The sequence below is a fragment of the Phalaenopsis equestris genome, unplaced genomic scaffold (genome assembly GCF_001263595.1).
Source record: "Phalaenopsis equestris unplaced genomic scaffold, ASM126359v1 Scaffold001333, whole genome shotgun sequence".
In the NCBI taxonomy this organism is placed as follows: domain Eukaryota; kingdom Viridiplantae; phylum Streptophyta; class Magnoliopsida; order Asparagales; family Orchidaceae; genus Phalaenopsis; species Phalaenopsis equestris.
The window spans coordinates 178,824-191,000 of record NW_018165772.1 but is presented as its reverse complement, the minus strand read 5'-3'; the positions used below and the strand labels follow the sequence as shown (position 1 = coordinate 191,000).

Genomic DNA, 12,177 nt, shown 5'->3' with positions numbered 1-12,177 from the left:
TTTTTTTTTTTTTTGTTTGCAAGAATTGCAGATTGTTTTGATGGGTAATGATCTATATTGTTTTCGACATGAAGGTTGTTGCAGCTTCCTGTTGGTTTATTGAGGAAATGGGTTCTGGAAATTCTTGATCTGCGAGGTTTGTGGATCGAAGTGGGTATTGCTGGAGAGTTGAAGGGAAGATCGCATTATGTTCTTGGGGCTTAGTTGAGGTGGTTTGATTGTCAGAATCACGTTTTACGATTCTCATCTGTCAATGTCGAGTTGATTCAGCAAAAGCCCTAATTCGATGAACAAATTAGATTTCGTAATTTCTGCTTGCATTGTTCTTCTGTTTTAGAAGAAACCCTATCCGCAGACTACATGGGAAGCCTCAATCTCGAAGTAGACGATGGTATGAAGTGTTCTTCAGTTATGGTTTTTTTTTTTTTTTTTTTTTTTTTTTTTTTTTTTTTTTTTTTTTTTTATGGAATGTTTACATATGCACCAATCAATTTCTATGTATTTGCATATCTAACACCTAAACTTCAGTTTTTATTTCTATGCCACTTTACCTAGGCATGAGAATTTGTGTTCCTCTTTTTAAAAATGGTGATCTTTTTTTGGGACATAAAGGATTTGGGTGGTATAAATGTAATGAGTAAAGTCTAGAGGTTAGTTTTGTACATATATAGGAATTGGGTGTGATACATGTAAGGAGCTGTATGGCAACAGATGAGATTTAAGTTAGTGGGATTTGGTAAGTCCTGTAAATCCAGGGTTAAATCTCAAAACTGTTGGACAAAGGATTTGATAAATATTAGATCCTGTGAAACTGTTTGGCAATATCTGTTAGATTTAAAAATCTATTATGATTGTTAGAATTTAAAAACAACTTAAAATAGGATTTAATAAATCTTGTAACTTCAAGTTCTTGAAACATTTTAAAATAGGCAAATTAACTTCTTAAATTCAATTAATATTTAATTTAAAATCATGCTAATTAATAATTATATATTTACTTAATAAATTTTTTTATTAAATTAATTATTAAATAGAAATTTAACATTTGTAAAATAATAATTAATTATATTTATTAATAATTATCTATAAATTTATTGGATGAATAAAGAAAATATATTTATTTTTTACTAATTCATAATTAAATAATAAATAAATTTATTTAAGCATAATTAAATTAATAACATTAACTTAAATGCCCCTTTTTTTTAACTATATTGTTTTACCTGTCGTCTGCTTTGGAAAATTCGCAGCAAAGAGACGAGCGGAAGTAGTTGTGTGGCTGAACAGTTTGTTCCCGGAGCTTAAGCTGCCGGAGGAGGCCACGGAGTGGGAGCTCAGAGCGCAGCTGTTTGATGGTTCTGTTTTTAATGGAATTCTTAGGATGTTGAATCTTGGTGCTGTGGACGAGGTAGAGCCAAAAATTGTATTTTTCTTGTTTTTTTTCTTAGATCCTGTCGGATTTTTTATTCTTTGCAGATAGAAGATCTTGTTAGAAAATGATTATTTTGTTTTCACTCATTTTTGTGTGAAAGAATGGATTTTTATGTCGCTTATTCAAATGTATGGGTCTGAGGTCAATTGTGGCTTATTCACATTTAGGAAGATTTACATACATACCAATCAATTCTTTATCTATATACATTTCGAACACCTAAACTTCAATACATTCCACCTTTATTTTGCATGTGACTGTATATCACTTTTTAAAAGTTACATGGTGTTATTTTTGATTTGATATGAAAGATTTGCGTGGTATAGATGTAAAAAATAAAGTTTAGGTGTTGATATAAATACATTAGAATTGGTCATATGTATGTAAATGCCGAATTCTAAAATTTGGTCATTTTTTTTATTGGTAGTCCTTTTGTCCTTGTATTGTTCTATCCATGATGTCAGCATTACAATACCCTTTCTTTGTAAATCGCTGTTGATGTTCTTTGTGGAATTTTAAATCCATATTGATTTTCAATTTCATCCAAATAAATTATGAAATCTCGTTAATTCACCGTTTCTTTTTCTACCAAATGTGCTTCTTTGACCAGACTGAATACACCGATAATGCTTCCTCTGAGAAGCGCCTGGAAATTTTGAAGCTTTTCCTCTCTGTTGTAAATGAGTTGGGGCTGCCCAGTTTCCAGGAATCCGATTTGGAGAAGGTAACTTTCAAGAATGATATTTTAGATTGTAAATTTTTGCTTTAAAGTAAAAAAAAAATGTAAATTTTAAAGATTTCATGTACCTTTCAATGTATCTAGGGAAATTTTTCTGTAGTTTTGGAATGTCTTCTCTCCATCCGGAGTCACTTTGGTTCCACTGTTAGGAAAGACAAGGCTTTGAGATCACTACCAAGGTGCAAAAGTCTGCAAATTAGGAAGTTGAAGCAAGGGGAAAGTATGTATGGTTCATTAGCTGATGGAGTTTATGGTGGTTCCCCAGTCTTTGGTGATGATAAAAAATCAAATTTTGCAGAAAGAAAATTCCAATTTGCCTCAAGGAACCTTGTTTCAGGTAATAGCAATGTTTCAGATAATTTACAAGGAAGATTTACATACATACCCCTTAATTCTTATGTGTTACATATCTAACACCTGATGATCTTGGCACTAGTTAATTATTATGTTGATCTGTATGCTTTTTTTCTTTCTTCTTTCCTTTGTTTCATAGATACAACCAGTGCTTTATCTCAACATGCTGGAGGTAAACTCCATGAGATTTTCCAGCTAAAACGGGGACAGTTTTCTGAACTTTCGTCTGCAAAGATTTCTGAAATCATGAAACTGAACAGTTTGGATGTAAGCTTCAACTTCTGATCACAGCCAGTTGTCTTTTTCTTTTTTTTTTTTTTTTTTGGTGGGGAAAAATAGCACTATTATCATTTTTTTAAAAGTGAAATACACCTTTTAATGCATAAATTTAATGCACCAAAATGTTATGAATGTAAATATGAAAATTTAAGAGTGAGGTATGTAAATATATAAGAATTATGCCCTATGTACGTAAATTCTCTCTTTTATTAAGGAGTATTTAGTTTACCTTGCTCATCATTTTTTGCATGACCTATGTTTAATGTTATGGAGAGTACTTTTTCGTGCAGAATGCTCCAACACAATCACTTTTGAGCGTTGCCAATGAGATTCTTGATGAAAGCGTTGAGAGAAAAAATGGGGAAATACCTCAGGTGTGCCAACTTTTTGTGCAGGACTGGAGTTGAATGTCAAAATGGTGCCTTGACTCATTATTGGGGATCATTTTAGTCTCGAAGTCTATAAAAGTATCAATTTAGTCCCTATACTTCGAAATAGTGGTTAAAATAGTCTTCATGTGGGGACTATTCCAACCCATTCTAAAGTAGTCTAGGCACTAATGTGGCACTTATATAGACTGGGTACTAAAATGACTAAATGTAAATAGTTAGGGGCTGTTTTGAGAATTTACTTTGCAGGAATCTTTATTGCCTCATAATCTAAGATATATTTTTCTGCAAAATTGTTGAATTTCAATCAGTTGAAACTACTTAGGTATTTAATGCAATTTTGCTTCTCTTTTTTTTTTCATTTGGTCAGCGTGTGGCATGCTTGTTGAAAAAAGTCATGCAAGAAATCGAAAGGCGAATAACAACTCAAGCAGAGCATATCAGACATGTAAGAGTATGACTGATATTTTGTAGTTTGTACATAAGATTTAAGCTAACAGTTACTTTTGTTGTCTCAGCAAGGTAATCTGATGAAAGCACGTGAAGAGAAGTATCTATCAAGGATCAAGGTGCTTGAGACGCTGGCCAAGGGATCAAACGAAGAAACTTGGGTATAAATACTTCAAATTGCTTCTTCCCTGCAAGATATTTGAGTGGATTATCTGATTACGGATGTTTTTTTTTTTTTTTTGCCTCTTTTTCCCTTCAGATTACCGCAAACCAGTACCAGGTCCTACAGGTCTAGTTCTTCTCCTCTTATCATATTTTCTTGTAGATCAATTAGATTTGCTTTCTTATATTAGTTTGAGTATACAAAAGTTCCACGACTGTTACGTGACTTTATATCTATTAGTTTTACCTCCTTTTTACTAGTTCAATTAAAATAAAGTTAGCTTTTTTCAAAATTCATAAAAAATATTCATCCTGGAAGGTTTTGATTGTGAAAAAGGTTGTAGCTATTAAGAAAGGTACTGTTGAGTCATTGTCTGAGTTAAATATTTGGAGGCATGCCCATGCCAATGTTGTACTGATTTTGAAAAATTAATTTACATTTATGGGCATTTACATACATGGCTCACGATTCTTATGTATTAACATACCTCACAGCTAAACTTTCATATTTACTCATATAGCGCTCAAAATCTTTAATAGCAGTACATCAAAAGTAACAATATTACCACTTTTAAAAGTAAAATATACATTTTCATGCATATATTTAAAGCACCAAAATGCTGTTTATATTAATATGAAAGTTTAGATGTGAGATATGTAAATACATAAGAATTGTGTGCTAGGTATGGAAGTACCCCTTCATTTTAATCCTGCCTTACATTTGTCTAACACAGACACTATAACTTTGCTTCCTGCAAGATACACTTTGCATGGGATACTTTAACTTTGAATCTTTAATCTAATGCTATCTTGCGGTATAAAATTGTTTATTACAAAGTGCAGATTAAATTGATTGAGAGGACTCTTTTGTAATTTTATGCAACCTTTTATGTATAATCGCCGATTTATTTATGTTGTGCTTCTTTTGGATAAAAATACTTGGGATGAATTTTATATGCAGGCAGATAAGAAAAAAATTGAGGAGCAAAAGAGACTTGGGGAGGAAGTAGATAGGCTGATTAAGGAGAAAGAAAACAGTGATAGCGTTATTGCAGAGCTTACACTGGATAGTGAATCAACTAAGAGGTCATATGAGCAAAAATATCAGCACCTAGAAACTGAATCCAATAGAACAAAGTTGGAACTAGAAAGGAAGATAAAGGAGGTTGAAGTCCTTTTAGAAGAGTCAACAAGAAGGTCAAAGGAACTTGAGGTATTTTCAGAATCAAAGTTTCAAAACTGGAACCAGAAGGAGGGCATCTTCAATGAGTTAATATGTTTAGAATTACGATCGTTGCAGGTATTTAATTTTGGGAAATTTACATTTATATGTCACAATTTTTATGTTTTTACATATCTAACACCTAAAGTTTTATATTTACATTTATCCTGGGCATGAAAAAGTGTATTTCACCTTGATAAAAATATAAACATGAAAGTTTAGGTGTTAGTTATGTAAATATATAAGAATTGTGTGGTATGGATGTAAATGTCCATTGATTTTTATACATATTATTATGTATTTATAATGCTATTTTCATTATCAATCCATGCTTACCTAGGATTTGAGGACATCTTCTCAATCAATAAAAGAAGAATTTATTTCTATACAAGAACAATGGAGCGAAGAAATTGTAAAGCTTGGTGAGTAATTAGTGGCCTAAATTTTGCTTAAATTCGGTTTTTTTTTTTTTTAAAATCTTAAGCTTCTATGCCTATCTTCTAGTTTTTTTTTAATCACTTTTTGAGCTTTCTTTCATGTTTATTGCTTTTATAATTCATAGGGTTAAACCTGAAAGTATTGGCCAATGCTGCGGAAAATTACCACACTGTTTTCTTAGAGAATCAAAAATTGCACAATGAGGTTCAAGAATTGAAAGGTAGCGTACTATCATCTGTTGATGCAAATAAGTTTTCATCCCATTTGTGTAAAAAAATTCACTTTTTTAGCATCAATGTTCAGGTAATATCCGAGTTTGTTGTCGGATAAGGCCCTTACTTCCAAGGGAAAACACGAAGTTTACAATCATAGACTATATTGGTGAGAATGGTGAGCTCACTATCGTAAATCCTTCCAAACACGGAAAGGACGGACAAAAAATGTTCAAATTCAATAAGGTCTTCGGTCCAGCTGCCACCCAAGGTTTCATTTCAGACTCCTACAACCAATTTCATTCTTGAGGGTGATAAAATTATTAAATATTTAAATTTTTTAAATGTCGGGGAATAAACTTATTGTGGGAGGGAAAAATTACAAAATTGCTTAGGTTAGATAGGAAAAAATTACTAAAATTTCTATGTTTCAGAATGGTCAATTGCCCACCCTGAACATAATCTAATTCCGCCACCGTCTTGAACATGCTAAGCTTAAAATTTGGACTTTGTTCTTATTGATGATGAGAAATGAGAATTTGTACTTTGTAAGCTCAATGTTAAACTACTTTATATTCTGATTCCTATCTTATTCTGTTGACAGGGGAAGTATTCTCAGATATTCGGCCTTTAGTACGATCGGTTCTTGATGGATACAATGTCTGTATCTTTGCTTATGGACAAACTGGATCAGGCAAAACATACACAATGGTATGCATTTTCTTTGTATTTTCTCTGTGCTTTCTATCTTTTATGGTGTCTGTGTGATAAACGGGTATTTATTTTAACTTGTATAGAGCGGACCTGATTCTCCATCCGAAGAAGAATGGGGAGTCAATTATCGAGCTTTGAATGATCTTTTTCATATATCTCGGCATAGAAGAAACACCGTATTATATGAAGTTGGTGTGCAGATGATTGAGATATATAATGAACAAGTTCGAGATCTACTTTCCAATGATGCTTCACAAAAGAGATATCCTTTCAAAATGCTTCATCTATTCCTTCCATACGTTGTGTTTGTTTTTTTAGTCAACTACAATTTTATCTAACAATCTCGTTAACAACATTTGTCTTTTATTTTTATGATTTCTAGATATTGACCAACTTTACTGTCATCTGAATGTCAGGAAATTTAATATTTGAATCTTTCTCCCTACTTCATTAGTTATTCCGAAATTTGCTTCTCCTTATTATTGGAATTAAATCTTAGGTAATATATAATCTTTAGGTTTGTATGTTTATCTTTAGGGGCATTTATATGCAATCCACTCAATTTTTTTGCATTTACATATCTAACATCTGAACTTCACTTTTACATTTATACCACTCATATCTTTCATACACATGAAATTATCATTAGATTAACTTTTAAAAAAGGGAATATACCTTTTCATGCATAGATAAGGTGGATAAGGTGGCGTGGCATATATATGTAAAAATTGAAATTTAGGTGTTAGATATGTAAATACACAAGAATTAAGTGGTATATATCTAAATCTTCCTTATCTTTATTACTTAATTTTCTTTCCTTAACAAGCTCACACTTGGGATTGTGAGTATAACTCAATCAAATGGACTTGCTATCCCGGATGCAAGCATGCACTCTGTTACTTCAACCTCTGATGTGCTTGAACTCATGCATTTTGGACAAGCAAATAGAGCTATAAGTGCTACAGCACTAAATCAAACTAGTAGCCGTTCACATAGGTTATAAACACTACTCTGATTCAAAAAAGCAGCCGTTAGTTTTACATCAAAATACAGCTTTTTCCATAATTTTCTTTATTTTTTATTAATTTTGCAGTGTCGTAACCATTCATGTTCGAGGCAGTGATTTGAAGGCTGGAACAACTCTGTATGGATCTCTTCATCTCGTTGACCTTGCCGGGAGTGAGAGAGTTGAACGCTCCGAAGTGACAGGAGATAGGCTCAAGGAAACTCAGCATATTAACAAATCATTGTCTGCTCTAGGCGATGTAATATTTGCTCTATCCCAAAAAAGTGTTCATGTTCCATACAGAAATAGCAAGCTCACGCAAGTCTTACAAAGCTCCTTGGGTATTTCTCTTTGCTTTGCTTGAAAACTTAGGAAGATTTACATACATACCAATAGATTCCTATATATTTACATATCTAACACCTAAACTTTAATTTTTACATATATTCCACCTTATCCATACATGTAAAGATGTATTTCACTGTTTAAAAGTAAGAAAAAAAACTGCATTTTTCTTAGTCATCTGCAAGAATTGGGCGGTATTAATGTAAAAGGTATGAAAATACATAGGAATTGGATAGTATGTATGCAAATGCTCCTACAAAGTATCATTATTTGTATTGAAACTCTATCTCTAAGTCATCCACTCTGCACCTCATCTGAAATGTTATTTTTTGTTCAGGCGGCCACGCGAAGACACTTATGTTTGTGCAGATAAATCCAGATGTAAATTCATATTCAGAAAGTTTAAGTGCTTTGAAATTCGCAGAAAGAGAGTGTCTGGAGTCGAGTTAGGTGCTGCTCGTAGTAACAAAGAGAGCAAAGATATCAAGTATTTGACTGAACAGGTTGGCTAATAGTAATCAAATGACATAAAAGTGACATTGATTCCTGTTAATTAAATGGTTTTCTATTGTTTCTCAATTCGTTATTTCAGGTAGCGTCGCTAAAAGAAACCATTGCGAGGAAAGATGAGGAAATTGAACAACTGCAAATGCTCAGGGAATCTGGAGCATTCTCTTCTGGGGTCAACAATGTAAAAATTGGAAGTTTTCCTCTGCGCCACTCATTCTTTCCTCCTGGAATATCCTCAAAAAGTTTGACTTCGCAACAAGACTTTGGTTTGTCAGCTCAAAGTATTATCAGATCTAATAATGAAGCTACTTCAGATTCTGGGAACAACTCAGACTACAGCGACAGACATTCTGAAATAAGTTCACAGAATTCTGTGGATGAGAAGCAGAAGAGGGAAAGTTTGTGCCAGACAAAGCATTCTGCTGAAGAACCTGGTTTGAGGTGTCCGGCAGATTCACGTATTTTGGCATTCAGTGGCGAAGATTCAGGAGAAGGATTAAATGATGCATATAATGGTGGACATTTGGGGTCCGATGGGTTAGTTAGTGCTATTGAGTCCTCTCAATTCCCTGAGCAGAACAGGCCAATCAATGGCACAAAAGAAAAGATGTGAGTTTCCTATTGCTGGTTTAGTTAAACTTTTTTTTTCTATCTTGCTAGTTCATTAACCAATACATTTCACTTCTTGTTAGACAATTAACTGACTTTATGTTTTAGATGATTTGATTGCGGGATTGGACTGGCAGGAGGTTAATTTTGATTGATATGGTGATTTTTGTGATGTTTTATAACAATAACCCCTGTTTAAAGTTGCCGACATGTGTTTAGTAGAAGCAATGCATCGTAAAAAGGGCTAATAAAGCCAAAAGGTTGAGAGCTATCTAGATACTTGGTGATCCGTAGATTTATACTTAGCTAATTTTTATTCATTCATTTTACTATAAGAAGACTTTTGGCACTCTTGGCTCTCTTTTCATACATGTCTTAATAGGGGTGTGCATAAATTGGTTTAAACTGAAAAAAAATCAACTTGGACCAATATATCTCCATATATTTTAATTTAATTTTGGTCTTTGTATTATCAAAATCCAATGTTTTTTGCTTTGTTTTTCAAATTTTGTTAACTCAAAATCAACAACAACAACAAACCTTTATCCCACTAATAGGGGTCAGTTGCATGAATCTTTTTTTTCCCTTTATGTCCTATTGCGTTTTTTTTCCATTATGTCCTATTGAATGTCATATTTTTATTTAATTTTGATAGATTAAGATCTTTCTTTTATACAATATGCTCAAATCTTTTTAGGTTTTCCTTTACCTTTCTTAAGATAAGTTAATCTTAAACATCCGCTCACCTAACCAGATCATCAGATGGTCAACGTTTAATGTGACCAAACCATCTAAGGCGCCTCTCTCTAATCTTGTATGCAACTAGAGCTACACGAAACCTTTAACGGATATATTTGTTTTGCATTTTTTCTCTAAGTTTAAAACCACTCATCCGCCTAAGAATTCTTATCTCATTAACGCTTAACTTTGTTTTATGCTTCTTTTTTAAAGGCCAACATTATGAGCCATAAAGCATTGCAGGTCTGACCACCATCTTATAAAATTTTTCGTTAAGCATGAGTTATACTTTTCTATCACACAATAAGTTTGATGCATTCTCCACCTCAACCAACCAGCCTGAATTCTACTAATAACATCTCTATCTATATCACCATCACTTTGAACAATAAACATCTAAAACGTTCACACTTTTTAATGTCACCCATAGTTACAACTCTGCCACTAGAGCTACCACTACTAAAATTACATTCCATGTATTCAGCTTTGAGCCTACTCAAACGGAGGCCTTTAGACTCTAATGTAGACCTCCATAATTCAAGTTTTACTTGAACTCCTCAAAAATTTCTAACTAAAAATCAAACCAAATAAATTGGATTAGATTACAGTTCAAGTTGATCCAGTTCTACCTATGATTTTGTTGGTTGCTCCTACAATTTGGTTTGGCTTAATTTATTTAACAAATTTGTCAACTAATCCCACCAAACCAACTGAATGTTCACCCTTATGCCTTAATGTATTTGTTTTTTCATCATTGTATTCATTTTGTCTAGTGTGAAGCTTTTTGTTCTTCTCATTCTAGTAGGCATAGGTTGCATCATCTTTAAGAGAATCCCTAGATCTCGAGGGAAAGCTAGTTGAAGGTCCAATCTTGACTATTATAGGACTTTTTGTCATATCTAAATAGTGTCGCGACTTATAATTCATATGCTTAGCCATTTAGTAACATATAACCATAGACTATAACTGTAACATTATAGTACAATCACAATCACACTAATTACAGAGTTGAACGCATATATAATGTCCTCATTTTAGTTTTGAGTGTTAATACATGAATATATGTGTGCTCTAAATATTTCCAACCAACCTTGTTTAAATTCAAGTATTTTGGGTTTCTTTTTCAAAAGGTAAATTGAGTATTATATAAGTTACTATCGAAATATTTTGCCATTTAATTGGGATTTTATGATTTGAGTTGAGATTTATCATAACCCTTGTTATTAATGACCCCTCTATATATTGAGAGAGAACTTGTGATTTTGATTAGTTCATAGGCTCTACGGTAATTTAATCAACAACAACAATTTAAATAATGTAAATTAATATATATCTTTATTGTCTCAAAATGGATGGATATCCCATATCTCACTATATTGGATTGTTTTGCACTCTAGTATATGTAGTCAGTGAATGTAGTTGACCCAATAAAATCAAAAGATTTTATTAATATTCTTAGGTTGTATCGTTTAAGGGGACCTTATAAAAATAAGATGTTAGTTTATTTAATGGCCCAATTTTAAGTCAAACTTGGCTAAGATGGAGGTTTATTTCCTATCAAGTACTTTTTACATAACATAGCTCATTTCTCATAAATTGGTCAGTGCGGAACATCCCAAATTGGATCGTAATTCAATTCTAATAGTGTCATCATAGTAAGATTAGCTATTTGGTTAGGGACACATGCTTCATTCTTAGTAGCATTAGGTTTTTAAGTGCGGCTATATGGGTGCGATATGACATTAGCTATTTACGTGTTTTCATTGAATTTGATTTTATCATCTTTGGAAAACTATTGTGGTTAATGGGTGCGATAGGACATTAGCTATTTATCTGTTTTCATTGAATTTGATTTTATCATCTTTGGAAAACTATTTTGGTTAATGGATGGATGATTGTTTTTGAGCATGAGCGAACAAGCATTGCCTTGACTTAGCGGTATTTATAAATATTTAATATTTTTATATTTCAAGGGGCTTGGATTTAGATGGAGTTCACTCCAATTCTGATTTTGTATTCATGTCGATGATTGAAAAAATAGCCCAAGATTTATTTATCTTTGAATTTAAGAGTGCACTTTAATGATAAGATCCCTTCTGTTTAGAATTTTCAATAATCATAAACTTCATAGGGGAATGTTAATTTAAGAATTTACCTTTATGAATGAGGTCCTCTAGCTATGAGATGTTGATAAATGATTAATCATAAGTGTTATTTTGACCCCCAATTAATGAACTAAGGTAAAATGACACTTTTGTAATGTGGTACCGTTCACCTACCACATCTCACCAACCGTTCACCTACCGCTCACTCTCCCTCCTCCCACCTGCCACTCGCTTGCTTCTATAAATAGAGAGAGTATGAGGCTTAGGAGAGCAAGGAAAAAGATCTTAAGGGTGTGAGACTTAGGAGAGGAAAGGGAAGAGATCTTAAGCTACCACGAAGGAGGAGAGAATAGCTAGAGAGCTAGAGAGGAGGAGAGCATCTTGAGGCCTTGTATCAAGGTGTCGCTTGAGAGGGAGGTCATAGAAGGAAGATGAGGGCTCATCTCTATGTATAAGCTATGTATTCTCCATTT

The 12,177-nt window shown here is 32.9% G+C and overlaps 1 protein-coding gene across 1 annotated transcript in view; it reads left to right on the top strand.

Moving 5' to 3' along the window:
• Positions 1-74: 74 nt before the first annotated feature.
• The window catches only part of LOC110034037 (kinesin-like protein KIN-14C), a gene marked incomplete at its 5' end in the record, with an annotated part of 24,542 nt that continues 12,439 nt past the window's right edge, over positions 75-12,177 (top strand). Inside the window, 20 exon segments of the mRNA XM_020738271.1 lie at positions 75-391; positions 1,251-1,408; positions 2,043-2,156; positions 2,256-2,508; positions 2,665-2,792; positions 3,095-3,178; positions 3,564-3,641; positions 3,712-3,804; positions 3,903-3,932; positions 4,767-5,105; positions 5,368-5,449; positions 5,590-5,685; positions 5,769-5,948; positions 6,282-6,388; positions 6,475-6,653; positions 7,223-7,387; positions 7,485-7,738; positions 8,080-8,168; positions 8,171-8,245; positions 8,335-8,861. Of these exon segments, the coding sequence (XP_020593930.1) occupies positions 361-391; positions 1,251-1,408; positions 2,043-2,156; positions 2,256-2,508; positions 2,665-2,792; positions 3,095-3,178; positions 3,564-3,641; positions 3,712-3,804; positions 3,903-3,932; positions 4,767-5,105; positions 5,368-5,449; positions 5,590-5,685; positions 5,769-5,948; positions 6,282-6,388; positions 6,475-6,653; positions 7,223-7,387; positions 7,485-7,738; positions 8,080-8,168; positions 8,171-8,245; positions 8,335-8,861 (3,062 nt within the window).